At 40.2% G+C, this 23,507-nt stretch overlaps 2 protein-coding genes across 5 annotated transcripts in view; one reads left to right on the top strand and one right to left on the bottom strand.

Moving 5' to 3' along the window:
* Window positions 1-23,507, bottom strand: part of LOC113007434 (syncytin-A-like) — a 445,664-nt gene that overhangs the window by 7,907 nt on the left and 414,250 nt on the right. For 2 of the 4 annotated variants that reach the window (XM_026144001.1, XM_026144000.1), the window contains exons 1-2: window positions 1,452-1,521; window positions 119-234 (exon numbers count right to left, since the gene is read on the bottom strand). The exons of the other annotated variants lie outside the window; for them this stretch is intronic. The gene's annotated coding sequence lies outside the window, so the exon portion shown is untranslated. Of the gene's footprint in view, window positions 1-118; window positions 235-1,451; window positions 1,522-23,507 lie in introns of those variants that run through there. 4 annotated transcript variants of the gene reach the window in all.
* LOC113007330 (olfactory receptor 10J4-like) lies at window positions 18,733-19,638 on the top strand. Its single transcript, XM_026143772.1, has one exon. It carries the CDS (start codon window positions 18,733-18,735, stop codon window positions 19,636-19,638), a length of 906 nt encoding a protein of 301 aa, XP_025999557.1.

Raw genomic sequence — 23,507 nt, 5'->3', positions numbered from 1 at the left:
TAAGTCCCTCTCTGGACTATGAGATCTGTCGGCGCTCACCAGGCTTACACTATTTTAAAGGAAAATCTCAATATCAACGTATTTTAACGCTTGATGGAATGCAGTGTTTCATATTCACCTTACTGTGGCGCTGCGTTTTTGGATTCGGTTCATCTGGTCCTGGCGCCGTGGGGCCTGTATAAGACGCTGACCGGAGGTCGAATTTCACGCTCCCGGTTTTTCTTTTGCTGTGCACTGGTTGGAAAACAGCAGAACAAATCCTTAGAGAAACCTTTACCTTCACCAGCTGACTGCTTTGTTTACCCCTGTGACGATGACGCTTTCGCCAGGAAGGTAGCGTGGGAACGTGGTACAGGTACCCTGCATTATTTATTAATCTAATTGCCCTGTCTTGTCTGCTTTATAATTATTGTTTGTGTATTACTTTTGCATGTGTTTCACCAGACCGCTACACAATAGCTCATATAAGGTAATAGGAAAGCACAGTATAATATGTGCAGTGTTTTCTGATTCAAGATTTGCTTTATTTTTCCCATGCCAGTTTCCCCCTAACATAAGTAATGTGTGGTTTCCAAGAGACCTGGAAAACTCTTTGTCTTATACCACAAATCCAAATGTCTTTAATTCTTTGAACCTCTCATGATCTTACAGTTTATTTACTTGACCACATCCCCACTAAACTATTTAAACCTATATCTCATTAATTTAATTAAGTTAATTGTACAAGTCACCATCAAATTCAGGATTTACCAAGGAGATTTTTTGTCCCCACTACTGTTCAGCATAAGCCTGAACCCCTCGATAAGCTCATCAACAAGACTAGCTCCATATACTGACAATGGAATGAAGCCATTGTCAACCATCCTCTACTACCTACATGAATGATATCAAGTTATATGCCAGGAGTGAATAAGACATCAGTTCAGTTATCCACACCATTAGGATCTACAGACATGATAGCACAATATCATTCGGACTGGAGAAGTGTAGTTGGATGGTAACTAAGAGTGGGACAGTAGTCAGAACTGAGGGGACTGCACTATAAGAAGGCAACACTGCAGACATCGAGGATAGCTACAAGTACCTGGGAGTCCCACAGGAAAATTGGTTGGCAGTAGCTCAGGAGGTAGAGCAAGTCCTCTACTGATCAGAAGGTTGGTATTTTAATTTGGGTCCCCCAGTCTGCATGCCAAAAATCCCTGAGCAAGATATTAACCCTAAGTTGCTCTATGTTGCATCCAGAGGAAAGTGCTCGTGTGAATGGGTGAATGTGGCATGTTGTATTAAAGCACTTTGAGTGCTCCAGAAAAGTAGAAATGTGCTATATAAGAATCAGCTCATTCACCATTTACCAAATGGAAACCATAAAGAGGCAATTAGGAAAGCTGCAACAACCAAATATTTGCAGAGAGTATGGCAAGTTGTAAGGAGCTGAATGAGAAGAACAATACCTGGGCAATCAACACCTGCAGAAACCTGAGAGAGAAGAGGAGCAAGGAGACGAACAATCATGGAAGGACAGATCCCTGCACAGTATGTACCACCGGCAGATAGAAGACATGGCTGACATCCAGAAATCCTATCAGTGGCTGGACGAGGCTGGACTGAAAGACAAAACATAGAGGTATGAATCATGGCAGCACTGGAACAAGCTCTAAGCAAAAGATCCATAAACACTTAGGTCGTGTCCAAATTCATGGGCTGCATCCTCCTGAGGCCGCATTTGTAGACCAATTATGTCGCAGCGACGTGCCGAAGGCTGTCCAAATTCGTAGACTCCTCCGAATGCAGCCGACAAATGCGTCCTCCTTTTTCCCGAATTTGAAGGATGGGTCGGGTGTGTCCTTCGTGGCCTATGTTAAGATTCAAAGTTGAGGAAGGAGAAATGTTAAGATTCAAAGTTGAGGAAGGAGAGTACACACCACCCATGGTCCAGAGGATCTTGGTCCAACAATGATTTTAATGAATACACGCGTGGGAAGACAACTCTGTACGCAGACAGGAAGTAGTCTTCGACTTAATCAAAGCATGAACAGATATTTTATAGCATCAGGGTTTATTTACTGACGCCCCTTCATGCGTCACCGGTACATTTTATACATAGATCAGATCAACATCATCATGACTTTTCACCCAGAAAATCATCTTCTATTTTCATGGCTTGGTACTTTCTGTGTACCTTTCAGTTCTTATCCTATTCCTCTTTCTTGCCGAGACACCAAGAAACGGTTCCTCTTTTACCAAGACAATTTTGCAGTTACAGCCAAACATCCTCTAAATAAATCTAATTTAAAGTGTGTGTGTCACGACCTCACTCAGCCTCGATGTCACCTCTCGCACTTCTGACCTTTTACCAGACCAGAAGCTCACTGAGACTATGTGTATGTCTTCTACTAAATAAATATTTTAACCAAGAACCTCTACTAAAACCTTAATATAAAATGATCTGATATATAAGTGTTTTGTAAGCATGTATTGCAATTCCTTCTATGGCTCCAAGTCACTTGCACAATAGATTGTCCGAACATCGCGCCGAACAAAGCTTCCGACCCCCAATTAATTGACCGAGCTCCAACTCTTTAATAAGCACAGATATGCATTGTGTATAAAATAGTCATAACTGCTTAAGGCCTTCTTAAAGCTATCTGTTACATTGTTAAAGCCTCGTCTTAGCCTGCTGCTCAAAATAACTTCCTGCTTTCACTTCTGCATACAACTTCCTGTCAGCCTGCAACTCAGTCTTTCTGAAAGAGACACTGTTTAACCCTCTGAATGCAATATCCATGCTGCAGATTATATTATTAATGCAATGGTAATAATGACAATTATTTAACTATAGCAGTAAAATAATTTCCCTTCTCGACACTCCCTCTTTTGACCTCTGGAACACCAGAGGTCACAATACATTGTGTCCTCACGCAGACCCTTCTCTGGTGGTCTCGAACCTCGAGATCTCCAGGATCCTCGCCCCTCCTGTGGTCGCCGAGATCGATCTTCTGCAAAAGAAACAAAACACCTTTTCCTGCATCTCCCTAACTTATCCTATCTGGGACTCTTTAATCAAAAGCCTGATCCTAATTATCTTCTTAACTTATTGACTTGTATTTATGTATACTCTTCAACGTTACTCATCCCTTTAGAACTCTTTAAGCCCTGCTTTCACGTCCGGTTGCTCGCTCTATTTTTCCCTTATCTGATCATCAACATCCTGTGCACAAATTGTCGCTGCTGCAAGTTCCTCTACTCTAAAAGAAAACAACCACTTTAATCAATTAAGTTTAAGCATATAAGCAATTACTCCTGTATACATTTCATCATAGCTAAATGCTGCCTTGAAACAATTCCTATGTGTTAACTTCATTTTAACCTCACATTTCCTATGTTATAACCCATTTTGGTATAGCCTTTTTATTTCATTTTCTCCCTTTAATGTAACAATACCTTCTAATTCTAATGTATCAGACTTAACCAAAATATATGCTTTCCTTCCTCTTTGGTCCTTCTTTAAGTTCAGTTAAAAGCTAAATGAATTTAAGGCCTTTTGCCTGGAATCAATACTGTCATGTGTGTTTCTTAACTCTGTGTCTGTAAGCGTGTGCAATCCTTCATGAACTCATATTATCCTCACAGTAGATTGGCTAATCATAGCGCTAGCCAAAGGCTCGTGACCCTCCAGAGACAAATTTGAGCCACAACTCCTTTAAAAGCACAAAATGCGATATGTATAAAAATCATTTCTATTTATAAGCTCCCCCTTTATCCTAAAAATACCTCCTATGTAATATCTGTATGTGTAAGCCTACATTATAACCACTACTTCTAGAAATCAAAAAGAAATCAAAGCTGTTCTACTCCTTCAACCCTCACTAATTTTCCCTCTAAGATTTATTCACAGCTTTGAAAAACCGGCATTGTATCTTCTAAACAGGATTCAGTTCTGTCATGGTCCTGGGCCATGTTGGCCCAGTATTCTTGGTTCCTTGTATTTTCGCTCCTTATTTAGGCCAGGTTTTCTCAGGTGTCCTATTGTGGTGTCCCCTAAGTATTTTTTCCCTTTGTGACTCTTACCCCCTTGTGCCCCTCTGTCTATTTATGAGCTCTCGTCTCTCTTTGTGTTTATTCCATGTTTCCCCCAGCCTGTTATGTCTGTGTTCTCCCCGTGCTTTCTCTCCTCCTGTCTGAACCTCTGTGTACTTCCTGTTTTACTTTGACAGTCTCTCGTCAGTATGCGTAATATTGTGTTCACCCCTGCCCTGTCTCGTTATGTTTATCAGTGTCACCTGTGTTCCCCACCTGTGTGTAATCTCCCTGCATCCTCGTTTCTGGTTTGTGTTATTAGCTTACCCAGTTTAGGTTGTTTTTCCACCAGTGCTGTTTTGTGCCCACCATTGTAAATAAATATTCACCAGAACTGCCGCCTTTTGGGTCCTTTTCTACAACTCCACACGGCTTGCCTCGCAAACCGTGACAAGTTCACTTTTAATCCTTTAACCTTAACTTAAAAATAACAGTTTCAGTTTTACCATATCCAAATGATCAAAAACCCAAAAGGTCCTAAAATGATCCTAAATTATTAAACAATTAAATTATTAAACCCTAAACCCCCCTTTATCTTGATACATTTCATGTGTCAAGATACTATACAAAACTTAAAAATGCTCAGTTTCCCCACTCATGATCCAATCTATGTCATAAAAATAAACTTAAAACAGAACAGTTATCAGTCATGTGTTTCTACAATTAATGGTGACTGAGTTACATCAAAAAATATTTCCCCTTTAGCATTTGGCATTCTCCCAACAATATACTATAATCCCATAATCTAACCCCAGTCAACAAAACAAAAATTTTTCTGGTAAAAGCAAATTGTTTATCCAAATTTATTCATCCTCACCTTCATCCAGTCACACATTCACTCACATGCAGTCACACCATATATTTGCTAATGGTGGAGCTTCCCGCGTCAGATTCTCCACCCTCAGCAAAATGAGCTCAGTCATTTTTTATTTTCCATAGGAAAATATTTCTTTATGCTTTTGGACTGGATTGACTCGCATAAAATCCTTTTTACAGGGACTTACGACCTGAATTGTCCCCACAGGTAGCTCTCCTCAGCCAATTGTAATCTGGAAAGCCGCCTTATATTTGCTCTTCCCGAGAATTTTCAGCGCCGTTATTCACTGTTGCAGGCCTGCTTAAAACAGAAATGGAAAAATAGAGCTGATTGTTAGCTCATAAAAACAAAACAAAATCACCTGACAGGTTTTCTTTAAGTGCACTGTTACAAAATAATGGGCCCAATTTTAGACATGTCCATGTTTCCTAAAACTCCCTCTATTTAAAACAAAAACACCAACAACCCAAACCTAACTGACCGAATCAACCCATTACCACAACAACCTCAACAACCTTAAACACACAAGTATTTGCCACCACATAATTTCACCTCCTCAATACACCGAAAGTCTCATTAAAACCACACAATTTGCAAACAAAAATCACCCCCTTATGCTCTTAAATTCAGCATAAGACCCCTTACGACATCATATAATCACTAAACTATAAATTCCCTACCCCAATCTGCACTTCTCGTCTCTGCTATGCTTCCTCTTCCTGAAAGTCACAGTCACACACACACTCAGGAAGTTCCTTCGTCACCACACACTCCAGCTAATTTGCATACTGAGTCATCTCTCAAGAAGCTGTAACAACAGAAACATATGTTTAAACATTCCCAACTCATTAAATCATTTTATTTCTTCCAACAGTGATCACTAGTGTTGATCACTCAGTACGAGAGCACTCCTAAGTCACTCTTTTTAAAACTACTTTAATCCCTTTTTTGTTTTCATAACTCCCTTTGTCATATGGCTTATTCTATTCCTCAATTACAAACTCAAATGTATTTTATTAAACATTCACACCATTGTATCATTCATACAAAATAGCAAGCTGTTCTTCATTGCCTATGTTTGTGTTCTTAGCCAGGTTTAATCAGTATCTATGCATTAAACTCCATGAGCTTGTCTTGTCTTTATAAGTTTAATGCATTTTCTGTTTGTGTGTGTGAATTTGCATATGTTGCTTTTGCAGTGTGTCAGACTCCTTCATAATTTTGCCTTTAAACAGTCAATTTTCTCCTCCCAAATTTACTAACCCAAATTCTGATTTCCTACCTTAAATAGCAGCATTCCTTGTCCTCAGCCAGAAGGTAGGGCTCCACTTGCCACTTACCCCCTCTGCCTCAGCCCAGCGGCCTTACCCGTCAGGTCCCGTCTTCTTACTGAAGCCGAGAGTAATCGTGACTGTGCCTGCCTTAGGTTGTCCCAGGGTTTCGAGGTGGGATCTTACCCGTCATGGGCTATCCAGCCTTCCATACTCGCCTGATACGGGGCCCAAGTGGGCAGGGGAGGGAACACACTGGCTCTGGAAATTAAAGGAATGTAAGCTGCTTCCTTCATTGCTCACTTCTGACTCCTTCTTTTGTTTGTTTGTAACGTTCTACTTTAGTTCTACTAAACCTTGATGTAAAAACAATACTCCCTTATTTCACGCACACACTCTGCCTTTTGCCTACACACACACTTCTCTCTCAGACTTCCTCTGTTCACACATCACCTTATATGGGCATGCAAACTTCCTGTCACCCACACCATTTCCTGTTACACACACACCGCACGCAGCTGCTCAGAGCAGCTCAAGCTGCTTTGCTGTTTCTCCAGGCTAATCAAACTTATTTTGTATTTACAATCTACAAACCCTCTGTAATTCTACTAACTTTTGACCTAAAATGTAGCATCATTCACACAATGATTTCATAATCCTCTCACACACACCTTTTAAATAAACTAAACTCTTATAACATCACTCATGCATCTCTTAAATTAAAAACACTTTCAAACTTTAAAACATCCTACTTTACTGAAGGAAATTGCCTTCCCGGGTTTCCTCCGTGGCGTGAGCGATAAGCAGAGTTCTGTCCTTTCCTTATAAGATTCCTAATTATTTAAAGTAACACTCAGGTATGCCATTCAGCTGGGTTAGTTACGACGTCGGGAGCAGCTTGGGAGAACAAGGAAACACAGACTGCTTCAGGTTGTCTTCCCAAATCGACTCAAAGGTTTATTTGATACACAGCAGTTTATATAGATGAAAAAAGGTTCGTGTGTCAGCTTTCCCAGTTCAAACCGGTACAGACCAAATAAGGAAACGTCTTCCTGCCTTGTGAGCCAAGAAGTATCCTGTGTGTAGTTTATCAGTTCAGCTATAATTTATGATCATCCCAGCAAAATACACTCCTAGACATAGAATACAGAGTTCTTTCATCAGTGAATTCTGAAACAAACCACCTAGCCTTTAACGAGCCTTTTCCAGGAGATAAAGAAAAAGGGAGGATGGGAGTAAGGAAGTGGTCTCATCTCTGTGGTGTTTTCGACCTTGAGGTACCAGCTTGTGAGTCTCACATTAATTCTTGGGTCACAGAGAAAGAGAAAAACAACTAGTAGATCGGCCTTATTGAGTAACAGTTTTCCTGTATAAAACAATATCCTGTAAATGCTTACCGTGGTATCAAAATATCTAACAGTTCCCCTCTTTTATTATTTTAAAAAAATAATAACTCAAATAGAAAGGAAAAATCACAAATGTAATAACATAATATAAAAAGCAAATCATAAAATGTAATAGTTCACAACCTAATGTTCAATATACACATCAGGAACATCATTGATGACATCTGACACATAATCTGGGTCAATTTGTGCCAATTGCAAATACATTGAAGTAGCTGTACTAGTAGCTATACGGGTTATCATTGAACGTACACAGGGTACCACACAACAGACAATAATCATCAAAAACATGCTGCAGCGGTTACAAAGGCTACAATTAGTTCCTTCCATCTTCCAAACGTGTCCTGTAGCCACTTATGTAGCCACTGACCGTGACCTGCATTGGCAATTAGTTCTATCTGCAATGCTTCAAGATTATTCATAGCTTGTGTGAATGAACCGTTAGGGGCGGTATTATTGGGAATGAAAGTACAGCATACATCAACGGTTACTAGACCACAGGTACCGGTCCAATTAACAGGTAAAGCTAATCTAAGGGTATTATTGCACAACCAATAAGCACGTGGGATTGGTCTAGTTAGGCGCGTGACCATGTGTGATTTAACTAACTCCCCCCAGTCAGTGTCATTTAATACACCGTCTGGGGGAACAATGATCGAATCTCTGCTCGAACTTGAACTGTGTGTGTGTTCCTCCAGATATGATAAAACTTCAGCCATAGAGACAGCTAGCCATGTCTCATTACAGCGTGCACCTGGGGAGTCAGAGAAGAATGTATAGTTATCCTTTGTATAATCTATGTGTGTGTCTGGGCCAGTTAACTTTAGTCTGCGCAGACATATCATACTAGTATTAAATGGAGAGGGATCTGTCCTAAGGGCAGTGAGGGCTTTAACCTATTCTTAGGGCGTTTCATTGGGGCGCAGGTCCCTGCGGTGTCATTAGATAACTTCAATAATTCGCCTAATGGAGTCTCAGGGTTAGTTGGTGTGTGTGTGTGTCTAAGTAGGCAGTCGAGAGGGCTCAGAGTCAACTGTAAAGCGTCTTCAAAGAGAGCATTATTTCCGCTGATTTTCTCTAGTCCCTCAGTGAGGGGGAAACCGGATATGGGGTATCCTACTATTACCTGTTCTGGATTAGCCTTTGAACAGACATAACAGTTACTGTTTCCTAAATCACGAGCGGCTGTTCTGGCATTTTCATACCAGGCGTTAGCTCCTGTTCTAGAGGGCGCATAAGATGGTTTATTAGTGGCGTCTATGTTGCTATTTACTGATTTTAGGGAACGTGAGGAGTGCATTAAGTAGGTGTCTTGCAAAATGGAGCATGAGGTATAGTCAGCAAAATATGACCTGCAGAAATGTGAACATGGTTGCAGTTTACAATACAAAATAGCAAAGAGAAATCCTAAGGTTAATGCGATAGATATGATAAATAACCTAAATATATGAGAAAGTATATAAGAAAAACAGTTCTTCAGTTGTCTCCTGGCCTGGTCCCAGGTTCGAGAGACATTGAATAAGCGTCGTATGATGACAATGGGCATTTCATTTTCTCCATTATCAGGATGAAATGAGTCTGGCTTTATCAGGTTAGACATCATGTGGTACTTTTGGCTTTCTGTTCCTGCTGGATGTTTGAGTACCTTGTTGTTGTTCTTTCAGACGTTGTGTCTTAATCAGTGATTGTGTGTGTGTGTAAATTGGATCCTGGCGCTGGCTCGCCGGAGATGTCATCTACCCGTGTGTTTATTTGCTCTAGTTCCGGGCGCTGGCTCGCCGGAGATGTCGTCTGCTTGATCCGACGCCTGAGATGGTCCGATTGGGCTGGTCTTAACCCTGCTGGCATGAATCCACTGAGGTTGTCCGTCTGTGAGGATGCTGGTTCTTCGTCACTGCCAGTAAAGCCTGGGGGCTGGAAAACGCGGCCTCCCAGAGTGTCCTTGGTTTTAGTGGCTTCTCCAACATGCGTCTCCTTGTCTCCACTGGTGGAACTGTGGAGGGGAAAAGCTGAGAGAGACAAACTTTCTGATAGTTATTATTCAGTTTTTCTACCAGGTTGTGAACATCAGTGGACAATGCAATATACATCACCTTCTACTAGCGGTGCCCCTCTGGAAGCTGACCATGGTGTTGGAAATAGTCTTATTTCAAATGGAGATAATTTGGTTACTGCAGATTGAGTCATTCCAATCTCACACAGGACTTGAGTAAGTAATTTGACCCAGGTCATTAAAGTTTTAGCACACTTTTGAATTACTTCTAATGTGAATGAAGATCCTCTATCACTGTTAATCTGGTGAGGTATTCCGAATCTGGGTATTATTTCATTGCTCAACTTTTGACAGACTACTTGTGCAGTTTCTTTTGAGGTTGGATAAGCTTCTACTCATTTACTAAATTGATCCACTATTACCAGTAAGTACTTGATGCTTCCTTGTGCTGGCATATGTGTAAAATCAATTTGTAATGTATGAAATGGAAAATCTGGTTATGGTAAATGCTGATGTTTTGCTTTTGGTCTTCCTACATTAGTTCGTGCACATGTTAGACAGGTTGCTAATATGCTTTTTACTGCATGTCATGTTTTCTCAATTACAAATCTTGATTTTATTGCCCCTATTACCCCTCTTTGTCCGACATGACTCACACAGTGAAAATGTCGGGCAAGGACTGGCATCAGGGAATATGGGAGGGCAATCAAACCCTTAAGATTTTGTATAAGCCATCTCTGTCATCTAAGGTACAGTCATTATTCTATGCAGAGGCTCGCTCTTGTACAAATTTTAAATCAACATTTGTGTCTAAATAGTCTGGGAGTGTAACAAGTGGCAGCTGTAGGGGCACAGATAATACTTCCTGCGGCGGTGGGAGCTGTGATGCAGCTGCAGCCTTGGCTGTCACGTCTGCTAAGGCATTACCTGTTGCTTCGTCTGTGTCAGCTGTACTGTGTCCTTTCGTTTTTACAACTGCAACGGCCGATGGCAGCTGTATAGCCTGAAAAAGTCTTTGAACAAAATCAGAATTTAGCAATTTATTTTCCATCAGCAGATCTAAATCCTCTCTGTCTCCACAATGTGCCAAAGTCATGCACAACGCCAAATGCATAGCGGCTGTGTGCGTAAATTGTCACATGCTTATCCAAATGTAGCTCACAGGCGCGTATTAAAGCCATGAGCTCTGCTTTTTGTGCTGAGTGAAATGGTAATGAGTGAGCCTCTAGTATGATGTCAGGCACTGTTACCACTGAATAGCCACAAAGAAATGAGTTGTCATTCGGCCTTGAACAGGACCCGTCCACATAAACCGTAGCTGAGTCTGGGATAGGTGTTTGCTCTAAATCTGGACGTGGTGCTGTGGATTCCTGTATACGTGTCATGCAGTCATGATCATCAAGCCTGTCTGAGCCATCCTGTCGGTCAGAAGAACACAGCATAGGATCAATAAATGTGCTGGCGAATCAGGTGTGCTGCTCGCTTTTATAGTGAGATTTGCATATGTTGTTTAGTTATGTTTGCTACAATGGTCGTGACCTGGTGATTGGTGTGTAGAATAGTGTCATGTGAGAGTGTGAGCTTCTCGCAGTCCCTTATCATGATAGAGCAAGCTGCTACTGCCCTCAGGCAGGCCGGCATTCCCGAACAATTCAGGCAGCACCTTTGAGTGGCGGAGGTCAGCACTCCCTGTAATGCATTGAAAGAGGCAGTCATTTCTGTGGACCACAGTATTCGAGGAGGCTTGTCTTTTTTTACAACAGTCACGCAGAATGTGGTCATGAAAAGAACAGTCTGGTATCCACTGTCTGCAATAGTTCACCATGCCTAAGAAGGACGACATGTCCTTCTGTGTAGTGGGACGAGGGACGGAGGTCACAGCTTTGACCCTGTCTGCAGTCATGGAACGTTTTCCGTGAGACAGTGTGAATCCCAAATATTGAACACAAGTCTGACAGTACTGCATTTTCTTTGCTGATGCTTTGTGGCCAGTCTTTTGGAGGTGCTGGAGAAGCATGTGTGTAGCAGTTTGACATAGTTTTTCACTTTCAGCACAGAGGAGGAGGTCATCCACATGTGGATCAGGGTGCAGCCCTGGAGGAGTGAAGCACCATTGAGAAAGCAGCAGAGCTGTCTATCATGCCTTGGGGCAAACGAGTCCAAGTGTACTGCTTATTTCTATGTGTGAATGCAAATAACGGCTGTGTGTCACAGGTACTGAGAAAAAGGAGTGGAGCATAAATCCACCACGGTAAAATGTGTATGCAATGCATGTCAATATGCTGTGAACATCTGAAACGAGAGGTGGCAGAGGAATGTTGACTGCATTAATTTGCCTCAAGTCTTGTATGAAACGCCATACGCCAGGTTTGTTAGGCTTTGGCACAGGATTGACAGGAGTGTGGGCTTTATTACTCCTGTAGTCAATAAATCTCCTATGATGACATCTAGAGCTGCGGCTTTTTCCGTGGAGAGGGGATGTTGCTTGACATATACTCGCTTTTGTGTTTTATAGGTGTACGTGATAAGTGTACAGTCAATAAATCCTATATCATTCTCACTTTTAGACCACAATGTCATATTCTGGTATTCAGCTGGCAATGTAACTGCAGAAATAGTACAGTGGATAGGGTAGGTTAGATCTATGTGTCGACATATTTCGTAACCTATGTCTGAGTTATGTAACAAAATCACTGTTTGACCTTCACTTGTGTGAGCAGTTATCATGTTGTTGAACAGTGTGAGAGAAACAAAAGTGTGGCTCCCAGTCATGGGATTACCTGTTAGTGGCGTCTGTACACGTTTTTTTTGGCACAGTGTGTGACATAGAGTACCGGACAAAAAGGATGTTGAGTTCATTCTCTGCTGAGGGTCCAGCTGACACAGAGGATGTTCCTTCTCCATCATGTCGGTACATAGGGCAGAGAAAACATAAGCTGTTATCAGTGTCAGCAAACATTTCACCCTTTATGTTAAATTAAATACACAAATTCATTTTTGCTTTGGGTGTCTGCGGCTGCTGGAAAACTGAGCTGAATTTGCACCTCTAGCTTGTCCAACAGTGCATAAAGCGTTTTATGAATACTAGGATAGATTCATCAGGCTTCTGTTTACACATAGTTACTGCATTTAAGTCAATTTTGTCTCTGGACATTGTTAGCAGGAATTTCTTTAGATTCTTAAAGAAATCGGCGACTTTGTCATTATTTACCCTCCTTTTGTCCATAGCGGTAACATTTGATGCATCACGTCGCGGCATTCTATCATATATTTTCTACAGGACTTTTTAAGCAGACTACTTTTCTTATCACAAATGATATTCAACATTTCTACTGACCTGTTTTCTGGCGATAATCGTTCGGGATAAGGCTCCGAAAAGAAATTAGAATGCATTGAACTTCTTAAGTTGTAAACAAAGTCAGTCACATAAGCACTCCCGCATGTTCTGGATACGTGATCATGGACGTCTTCACCGATTCGTGGACGTAGGTTACACGTAACCGGAAATGGGAGTTATACTGAGCCGTTATTTGAGACTTTATTTTGTATTTTATTAATTTTTGGTTTTACAGGTACTTTAGATTTTTTTATCGGACCCGTCTGTGGTCTTTGAATAATTCTGACCCATGTTCAGTGATTTCCAGAGGGGTTTACACGCTAGGAGGATTTAGGTTAGTATTTTCGCTGCGGCACAGCTGAGGTCACTTTAAATTTATTGCTAGCAATTTTTTGTTTGTGTGAGCAACTCTCACTTAGCGAGCAACTTCTCGCTTAACGAGCAACTTCTCGTAAAACAACAGGCAACTTCCTGTGTTCTTTCTGCTTTTAATTTACTGCTTTTAACCCTTGTATGGTAATCGGGTCTGTGAGACCCGTTTTCAGTTTTCTTTCGTTTTTTTTTTTTTTTTAACAAAATTAAATTTAATTATTTACTAGCTTTCTGTGAGTGAGCAACTTCTCACTTCTTAACGTACGTTTCAAGATAACAGGCAACTCCCTGTGTCACTCTTTGGTGAGCAACTTCTCACTTAACGAGAAGTATTTAAGACAACAGGCAACTTTCTGTGTCACTTTTCTAAGTGAGCAACTTCTCACTTTTTAACGTACGTTTAATTAAACAATTAATTATTATTATTTTTTTTAAACAAAATTAAAATATTCAAGACAACAGGCAACTTCCTGTGTCCACCAACACCACACAAGGGTTAATTTACTTTATTCGGGGACTGAGGAAGTCAGTCAGTGTATCTCTCTGGATCACTAAGTGAAACTTCGTCAGCATATCCCGTTTCTTTATTCGGGGACTGAGGAAGTCAGTCAGTGTATCTCTCTGGATCACTAAGTGAAACTTCGTCAGCATATCCCGTTTTTTTTATGGATCGATCACTGAGAGAGGTATAATAGGTCTTTATATAAATATGAAAGACACATATTTACCTTCTGTCAGCAATCCCACTTCTGACACCAAAATTGAAGGAAATTGCCTTCCCGGGTTTCCTCCGTGGCGTGAGCGATAAGCAGAGTTCTGTCCTTTCCTTATAAGATTCCTAATTATTTAAAGTAACACTCAGGTATGCCATTCAGCTGGGTTAGTTACGACGTCGGGAGCAGCTTGGGAGAACAAGGAAACACAGACTGCTTCAGGTTGTCTTCCCAAATCGACTCAAAGGTTTATTTGATACACAGCAGTTTATATAGATGAAAAAAGGTTCGTGTGTCAGCTTTCCCAGTTCAAACCGGTACAGACCAAATAAGGAAACGTCTTCCTGCCTTGTGAGCCAAGAAGTATCCTGTGTGTAGTTTATCAGTTCAGCTATAATTTATGATCATCCCAGCAAAATACACTCCTAGACATAGAATACAGAGTTCTTTCATCAGTGAATTCTGAAACAAACCACCTAGCCTTTAACGAGCCTTTTCCAGGAGATAAAGAAAAAGGGAGGATGGGAGTAAGGAAGTGGTCTCATCTCTGTGGTGTTTTCGACCTTGAGGTACCAGCTTGTGAGTCTCACATTAATTCTTGGGTCACAGAGAAAGAGAAAAACAACTAGTAGATCGGCCTTATTGAGTAACAGTTTTCCTGTATAAAACAATATCCTGTAAATGCTTACCGTGGTATCAAAATATCTAACATTTACATCACCCAAGAAATACCTCTCACACCTTTATTCATCATGTCAAAGCTTCTAGTCACCGCATTCACACTTAAACTGTGACTAGAGTTAAGGAATATAACTCAACACACTTTCCTAAGAGTATTTTAGACATGCTTGTCATAATCAAAAAGAGCAAGTAAAAAACAAACAAACAAAAAATTGAAACCTCCATTAATTCTCACCGCACACACAAGAAATTGAAAAAATAAAACCCACCAGCAACTAATGCTGGAGAACAGTTACTACTGAAAGTGATGTGTTAGTCTTAAGTATATACAGTGCACTCAATATATTTATATATCTACATCCAAACTCAGTCAGTTAGTGTGCATCCCCTACGGCAACTCAAAACTTTATTTATAGTCCTCTAATAAACATAAATGGCATCTTAAACACACACTCTACAATGTTTGCAGCAGTATTTGTAAAACCAACTGTGGCTTAAACAGTTCACTGCTTACTCATTTGCATTTTCACTCACACACACCGTCTAAAAATAGCAACAGCATTGCCTCAGACTCCTTTCACACAGAGATCTCTTATTTTATATTACAAAGACATCTTATATTTACAACCACTGTCAGATCTGTCAGCTTTAGCGCCTAACCAATTTAGACAAATTTAAAATAACCGCCCAGCGGATAAACTCCCTGAGTTTTTTGCGACCAATTAACCAGTATCAAGACTTTAACTGTTTCTGGCCTCATTTCTAAAATCCCTAACTCAATTTAAAAGCGTCAACCAACCCAAACTTTACCTGAAGCTCTATTTTTGGCATTTCACAGCCAAGGCTTACCTCGAAGTGTTAAGTTAAAGTTACACGCCCGAAGTCCAACTTCTCCTGACCAAAAAAGCGCAGACTACCGTTCCAAACGGTAAGGAGACTCTAACTCCTAGTGATTCTGGAGTGCCCCAAACTCCACAGTGACCAACTGACTATCCCTCTTCGAGGACAATGCCTAAGCGTCCTTGGCATTGGCAAGCGTTACCTCTGAGCACTGCGCTTCCTAGCAGACTCTAACTGCCGTCCTAAAATAATTTATAATACTTTGAAACAACAATCAACACCCAAAACAAGTGTATGACTGAGGCAGATCGACCCTGATGGACAATGGGGACTCTAACCCACAAAATGACCAACAAAGGTCTGACCTAATGACCAACCGGGACTTAAACCCACAAAATGACCAAATTCCCTACCAAACTACTTGAGACTCTAACTCAATTTCTTTGGGACTTCAACCCAGTATTTAAACTTTTCCTAGCAGACTCTAACTGCTTTAGCAGACTTTACTGCTTTAGCAGACTTTACTGCTTTCATTTCTTCATTCTTCTTAGCAGAACTCTAACTGCTTCAACTCATGAGATTTTTCATCAAAATCAAAACAGACATCCACCAGTAACTTTAGTGAGTAGACTTAAATTTTATCATATCCAATTTGGCACACTTTGGAAATAATTCAACAGGTAGTGCCTTACCTTTTGGATAAGCCGGCTTATGCCCACTCACTTCGACCACTGGAATTCATGTCTGCCCGTCAGACCACCTCAGAGACCACCAAATTTCTCCATCTAAACCTCCAATCCTCCCTCCTCAACCACCGGACGAAGCCCCCAAATGTTAAGATTCAAAGTTGAGGAAGGAGAGTACACACCACCCATGGTCCAGAGGATCTTTGGTCAAACAATGATTTTAATGAATACACGCGTGGGAAGACAACTCTGTACGCAGACAGGAAGTAGTCTTCGACTTAATCAAAGCATGAACAGATATTTTATAGCATCAGGGTTTATTTACTGACGCCCCTTCATGCGTCACCGGTACATTTTATACATAGATCAGATCAACATCATCATGACTTTTCACCCAGAAAATCATCTTCTATTTTCATGGCTTGGTACTTTCTGTGTACCTTTCAGTTCTTATCCTATTCCTCTTTCTTGCCGAGACACCAAGAAACGGTTCCTCTTTTACCAAGACAATTTTGCAGTTACAGCCAAACATCCTCTAAATAAATCTAATTTAAAGTGTGTGTGTCACGACCTCACTCAGCCTCGATGTCACCTCTCGCACTTCTGACCTTTTACCAGACCAGAAGCTCACTGAGACTATGTGTATGTCTTCTACTAAATAAATATTTTAACCAAGAACCTCTACTAAAACCTTAATATAAAATGATCTGATATATAAGTGTTTTGTAAGCATGTATTGCAATTCCTTCTATGGCTCCAAGTCACTTGCACAATAGATTGTCCGAACATCGCGCCGAACAAAGCTTCCGACCCCCAATTAATTGACCGAGCTCCAACTCTTTAATAAGCACAGATATGCATTGTGTATAAAATAGTCATAACTGCTTAAGGCCTTCTTAAAGCTATCTGTTACATTGTTAAAGCCTCGTCTTAGCCTGCTGCTCAAAATAACTTCCTGCTTTCACTTCTGCATACAACTTCCTGTCAGCCTGCAACTCAGTCTTTCTGAAAGAGACACTGTTTAAACCTCTGAATGCAATATCCATGCTGCAGATTATATTATTAATGCAATGGTAATAATGACAATTATTTAACAATAGCAGTAAAATAATTTCCCTTCTCGACACCTACCATATCACAGCCAAACTCCAGTTTCCAACAATGGCGGTCGTTACTAAGTTTTAAAATTACTCTTACTAATCTTTCTGGGTCACAAAATAAACTTTTAACATATTTTCAGGCAAGAAAGTAGCTGTGTAAACATCAAATATCTGCTCGGTTTATCAAGATATCGCATATTTGCAAAAGTGCTTCGACGTTTTCAGAGACGTCTGCTACCCACCAGCTCGATAGCTAGCCGGGAGCTCGAGGGTTACTGATGCGGCCGAGAACGGCACAACTCCCGGCACATCATTTTCAGATCACCGCAGACTTTCACTACTCAGGTTAAACGTAATATATAAGTCACTTAGACAACCTAAAAATTTTATTGCTGGGCTTTTTTCAGTGTTTTATTTGTTCGTGAGTCAATCGGTTTGGCTGAGATTAAAGGTATTAGATTAGATTAGCTAGAATAAAACTTTATTAATCCCCTGGTGGTTTCCTCCTTGTTTTTTACACAGCTGAATAAACATCAAACAGAAAACTGATTAAACAGAAGTATGAGACAGTCGAGAATTTCCGCCAGTGTCCTGTTATATTTTAGATAGCAAGGAGCAGACGGCCGAGTTTATTAAACTCCACCGAGATAGCGGTGACGCTAATCAGAAGCCTAGACCGTCCAATTTCCCCAGCCGTTTACTTCCGGCCTACCCGACCTTCTGAGGACCCGGCCCACGTAGACCGCGAAGGTCCTCAGGAGGATGCAGCCCATGAATTTGGACATGACCTTAGTTCTACCACACCGGGTAAGACCCCTGGCAGACTGGCCTGAAACACTCCAGCACATAAGAGTAGAGTGCAAGATGCTAGCAGGCAGGACAAGTATACCAATTAACATTTGTGCAGCATATGTCCTTGAAGTCCAGAGGTCATCACCCAAGGTAGCTGAAAATGACCAAGCTAAGTGTGGGGATTCCTAATATAGACAGACAAACTGGTGATGGCTATCCAGCCAGAGATAATAGTGGTCGAAAAGCAGAGGGAGATGATTGTAGTGATAGATATAGCTATATCAAGTGTTAACAACACGAGGATGACTGAACGCGATAAGCTTGAGACTTGAGAAAATGTAGTGTGAAGGCAGTAGTGGTTTCCGTGGTTTCCGTGTTTTTTTTTTTCTTTGCTTTTATACTAATCCTATACTAGTTCCAGGGATTTAAAACAAATGGATGGGCAAACAAAATGAAGTGCATAGGACTAAACGTCAATTCGTCAGATTCCCTGAAGTTGTTTACATGTTAGTAGAGAACTTAATGAGTCCCATAGAGGATGGAAGGTTTTCTGATAAAACAAAGCCACAAAACAGAGTCAATTACTTACCTTCTTAGTTCAGTGCAGGAAATATATTACTACAGTACTTTAAAGCATTGTTTATTTAATGGATGTTGAATTAAATGTAACATTGTTAACTCTTGGTGGGTTTGCAGAATTGCACAAATACAGATATCTTTATTTTGTGGTTATATTCACATTATATATTCTGATACTCTGCTTTAATTCCATTATAGTGTACCTTATTTGGACTTGCAAAAACCTTCATGAGCCAATGTATATTTTTATTGCAGCTTTGTTAATCAACTCTGTTCTTTACAGCATGATTATCTATCCGAAGCTCTTATCTGATGTTTTGTCTGAAAAACAGACTATATCGTATCCACTCTGTCTCTTCCAAGGATTCTCATATTACACCTCAGCTGTGTCAGAGTTTTTACTGTTGGCAGCAATGGCATATGACAGGTATGTGTCTATATGCAAACCCCTGCAATATCCAGTTATTATGAATAGAATAACTATTTATGTATGTGTGATTTTAGCTTGGCTTATACCTGCTTTTGAGATTGCAGTGTCATTTGTGCTGTATTCGAATGTCAAACTCTGTAGCTTTACTCTGACAGCAATTTTTTGTAACAATTCATTTTACAGGCTTCAGTGTGTGCCCTCGGTTGTAATATCTATATATGGTGTGGTCATGTTGATAAATATGACCTTTCTACCAATGCTTTTCATACTTTTTTCATATATCAGAATTCTAAGAATATCTTACAGTTGTTGCAGAGAAACAAGGAGAAAAGCTCTAAAGACATGTTTACCCCACTTGCTGGTGTTAATCAACTTTTCCTGTTTTTTTTTCTTTGATATAATTATAGTTAGACTGGAATCTGATCTATCAAACACTGTACGCTTGACATTGACGTTTCAGTCAATTTTATTCCATCCTCTTTTAAATCCAATCATATATGGACTCAAAGTGAATGAAATTTTTAAACACATCAGGTTTGGTTAACAACACTGGTATTACTGCACCATTATCAAATGTATGGGATTTCATTGTAATGTGAGTTAGTTAAAAGAGTTTCTTATCTCTGATTTGACATGCAAGATAGAAGGACAGAGATCAACGTTTATATAAACGTTGATCTCTGTCCTTCTACTGACAACAAGACGATAAACATAATGGTCATAAAACAAAGATAAACAATTTCTTAAACTCTTGCTGGTAATGTTTGAAGTCTAAGCAGCTCATATGCCTGCTTTTCACATTTTTCCTTCTTTTTTGTCACAGGTTATCTTTTACTATTGTGGGTTGTAAGCGCAAAAAATAATTTAGTTAATTTAGTTAATCAATTGCTACCTCTCTCTCTCTCGCTCTCTCTCTCTCTCTCTCTCTCTCTCTCTCTCTATATATATATATATATATATATATATATATATATATATATATATATATAGTACTGTGCAAAAGTTTCAGGCAGGTGAGAAAAAAATGCTGTAAATAAAGAATGCTCTCAAAAATGGAGGTGTTAATTATATATTTTCATCAATCAAGATGGATGATCAACATGATCCATTTTCAGATAAATGTTTTTCAACTTTTTCATATTTTTTCATTTTTACTTTATTACTGATTCTTATTTGCAATATGCTACAAGTGCAACATAGATGGAATAAGTAGTAACACTTTATAACTGTTGCTTAAGGCCCTGCATCTTCATCTCTTGTCACATATTATTGTTCTCTGTGGGTTATAAACCAAACAGATGTATGTAGAAAAACAATCTTGAAAAGTACAATCCCAGTTACAAAAACTGGGGACACTGTGTAAAATGTAAAAAACAAAAAAACTAAACAAAACAGAATTTAATAATTTGCCATTCTCATAAACCCATATTTTACTCACAATAGAACATGAGAAACATATCAAATGTTTGTTTGCTTTAGGGCTAATACCTCATGATTGGCATTGCAAATTTCTGTTTTTTTCCATACTGTATAGAGTGTATTGTAGGTAAGTTTTGGAAGTAGAGTGTTACTCTGATACTATCAGATACAGCACTTCCTCACAAACCCTCACAGGAATGTGGCATTGATCATAAATCTGTTGTTATGGCATGCACTCTACACCCCTTCTTTAACTCTACAGGCCTGACCAGAGCATAAGAGGTGGTTGTCATGGTAACGAGGGTGTTGCCTGCAAAAGGGCGTCTCCATATAGCGAGATGCCCAGAGAGCTGCAGAAGAAGAAACATGAGCTGGTATGAGACCTAAGGCCACTCTCAGCTCATTTGACCAATCATGTTAACATTCAGTTTCTTTGATTCATAAAAGTGTATACCGCCCTGGCACAGTGCCTTTGTCTCTGAGCCAGAGAAAGGAGATCCATGGCGCCATGTAAAACAATTAAAAATTCTAAATATTTCGATGATAAATTGTGAAAACTTAAAATTGGAGCATATTGTCTTCTCTCTCATAAAAAAGCCCTCAACAGTTTCTTAGTTTAGCTTTCAATTCAATTCAATTCAATTCAACAAAAGTCGCCTCAAGGCGCTTCATAAATACAGAGAAAAACCCAACAATCATATGACCCCCTATGAGCAAGTACTTTGGCGACAGTGGGAAGGAAAAACTCCCTTTTAACAGGAAGAAACCTCCGGCAGAACCAGGCTCAGGGAGGGTCGGCCATCTGCTGTGACCGGTTGGAGTGGGAGAAGGAAAACAGCATAAAGACATGCTATGGAAGAGAGACAAAGGTTAATAACAGATATGATTCAATGCGTCTCTCGGCTGGCCTGGGAACGCCTTGGTATTCCCCCGGATAAGCTGGAGGAGGTGGCTGGGGAGAGGGAGGTCTGGGCCTCTTTGCTTAGGCTGCTGCCCCCGCGACCCGGCCCCGGATAAAGCGGATGAAGATGGATGGATGATTCAATGCAGAGAGGTCTATTAACACATAGTGAGTGAGAAAGGTGACTGGAAAGGAAAAACTCAATGCATCATGGGAAAACCCGGCAGCCTACGTCTATTGCAGCATAACTAAGGGAGGATTCAGGGTCACCTGGTCCAGCCCTAACTATATGCTTTAGCAAAAAGGAAAGTTTTAAGCCTAATCTTAAAAGTAGAGATAGTGTCTGTCTCCCGAATCCAAACTGGAAGCTGATTCCACAGAAGAGGGGCCTGAAAACTGAAGGCTCTCCCTCCCATTCTACTTTTAAATACTCTAGGAACAACAAGTAGGCCTGCAGAGCGAGAGCGAAGTGCTCTAATAGGGTGATATGGTACTACAAGGTCATTAAGATAAGATGGGGCCTGATTATTTAAGACCTTGTATGTGAGGAGCAGGATTTTGAATTCAATTCTGTATTCAACAGGAAGACAATGAAGGGAAGCCAAAACAGGAGGAATATGCTCTCTCTTTCTAGTCCCTGTCAGCACTCTTGCTGCAGCATTTTTGATTAGCTGAAGGCTTTTCAGGGAGTTTTTTGGACATCCTGATAATAATCAATTGCAGTAGTCCAGCCTGGAAGTAATAAATGCATGAACTAGTTTTTCAGCGTCACTCTGAGACAGGATATTTCTAATTTTAGAGATGTTGCGCAAATGGAAGAAAGCAGTCTTACATATTTGTTTAATATGTGCGTTGAAGGACATGTCCTGGTCAAAAATGACTCCAAGGTTCCTCACAGCATTACTGGAGGCCAAGGTAATGCCATCCAGAGTAAGAATCCAGAGTAAGATACCATATTTCTAAGATTTTCAGGGCCGAGTACAATAACTTCAGTTTTATCTGAATTAAGAAGCAGAAAGTTAGTGGCCATCCAGGTCTTTATGTCTTTAAGACATTCCTGCAGTTTTGGTGTGTGTTATCTGGCTTCATGGCTTCATGGGTGTCATCTGCATAGCAGTGAAAATGTATGCTATGTCTTGTAATGATGCTGCCTAAGGGAAGCATGTATAATTTAAACAGAATTGGTCCTAGCACTGAACCCTGTGGAACTCCATAATTGACTTCACTGTGTGAAGAGGACTCTCCATTTACATGAACAAATTGGAGTCTATTAGATAGATATGATACAAACCACTGCAGTGCAGTACCTGTAATACCTACAGTATGTTCTAATCGCTCTAATAGGATATTATGGTCGACAGTATCGAACGCTGCACTGAGGTCTAGCAGGACAAGCACAGAGATGAGTCCACTGTCAGAGGCCACAAGAAGATCATTTGTAACCTTCACTAAAGCTGTTTCTGTGCTGTGATGAGCTCTGAAACCTGACTGAAACTCTTCAAATAAACCATTCCTCTGCAGATGATCTGTTAGCTGTTTGACAACTACTCTTTCAAGGATTTTTGATATGAAAGGAAGGTTGGAGATTGGCCTATAATTAGCTAAGACTGCTGGGTCTAGAGATAGCTTTTTGAGTAAAGGTTTAACTACAGCCACCTTGAAGGCCTGTGGTACATAGCCGATTATTAGAGATAGGTTGATCATATTTAAGATCAAATAATTAATTAATGGCAGGACTTCTTTGAGCAGTTTTGTAGGAATGTGGTCTAAAAGACACGTTGATAGTTTGGAGGAAGTAATTATGACTTAACTCAGAAAGATCAATTGGAGAAAAAGAGTCTAACCTAACATCAATGGTACTAAGAGTAGCTGTAGATAATATTACATCTGTGGGATGATTATTGGTAATTTAATCTTTAATCTTTCTTGTTCTTATATTCTTCTGATTATGCAGTTTATCCCTGTTGATTCAGGTTTATTTTAGGGTATTTAGTTTACTTTAGCTTTTCTCAGTCTGTCTTGTCCTCAGTGTCTTGTCTCCATTTTAGTGTACCTCCTTGTGTCACTCTCTCGCTCTCTCGCTCTGTCTTGCT

Source organism: Astatotilapia calliptera, chromosome 16 (genome assembly GCF_900246225.1).
Source record: "Astatotilapia calliptera chromosome 16, fAstCal1.2, whole genome shotgun sequence".
Taxonomy (NCBI): Eukaryota; Metazoa; Chordata; class Actinopteri; order Cichliformes; family Cichlidae; genus Astatotilapia; species Astatotilapia calliptera.
Note: the sequence above shows the minus strand (reverse complement) of the source record. Positions and strands in the feature narration are given on the sequence as shown.

Bases quoted from the DNA above. Each gene is read 5' to 3' on its own strand.
- LOC113007330 (XM_026143772.1), top strand. From the start codon at position 18,733: ATGGATGTTGAATTAAATGTAACATTGTTAACTCTTGGTGGGTTTGCA.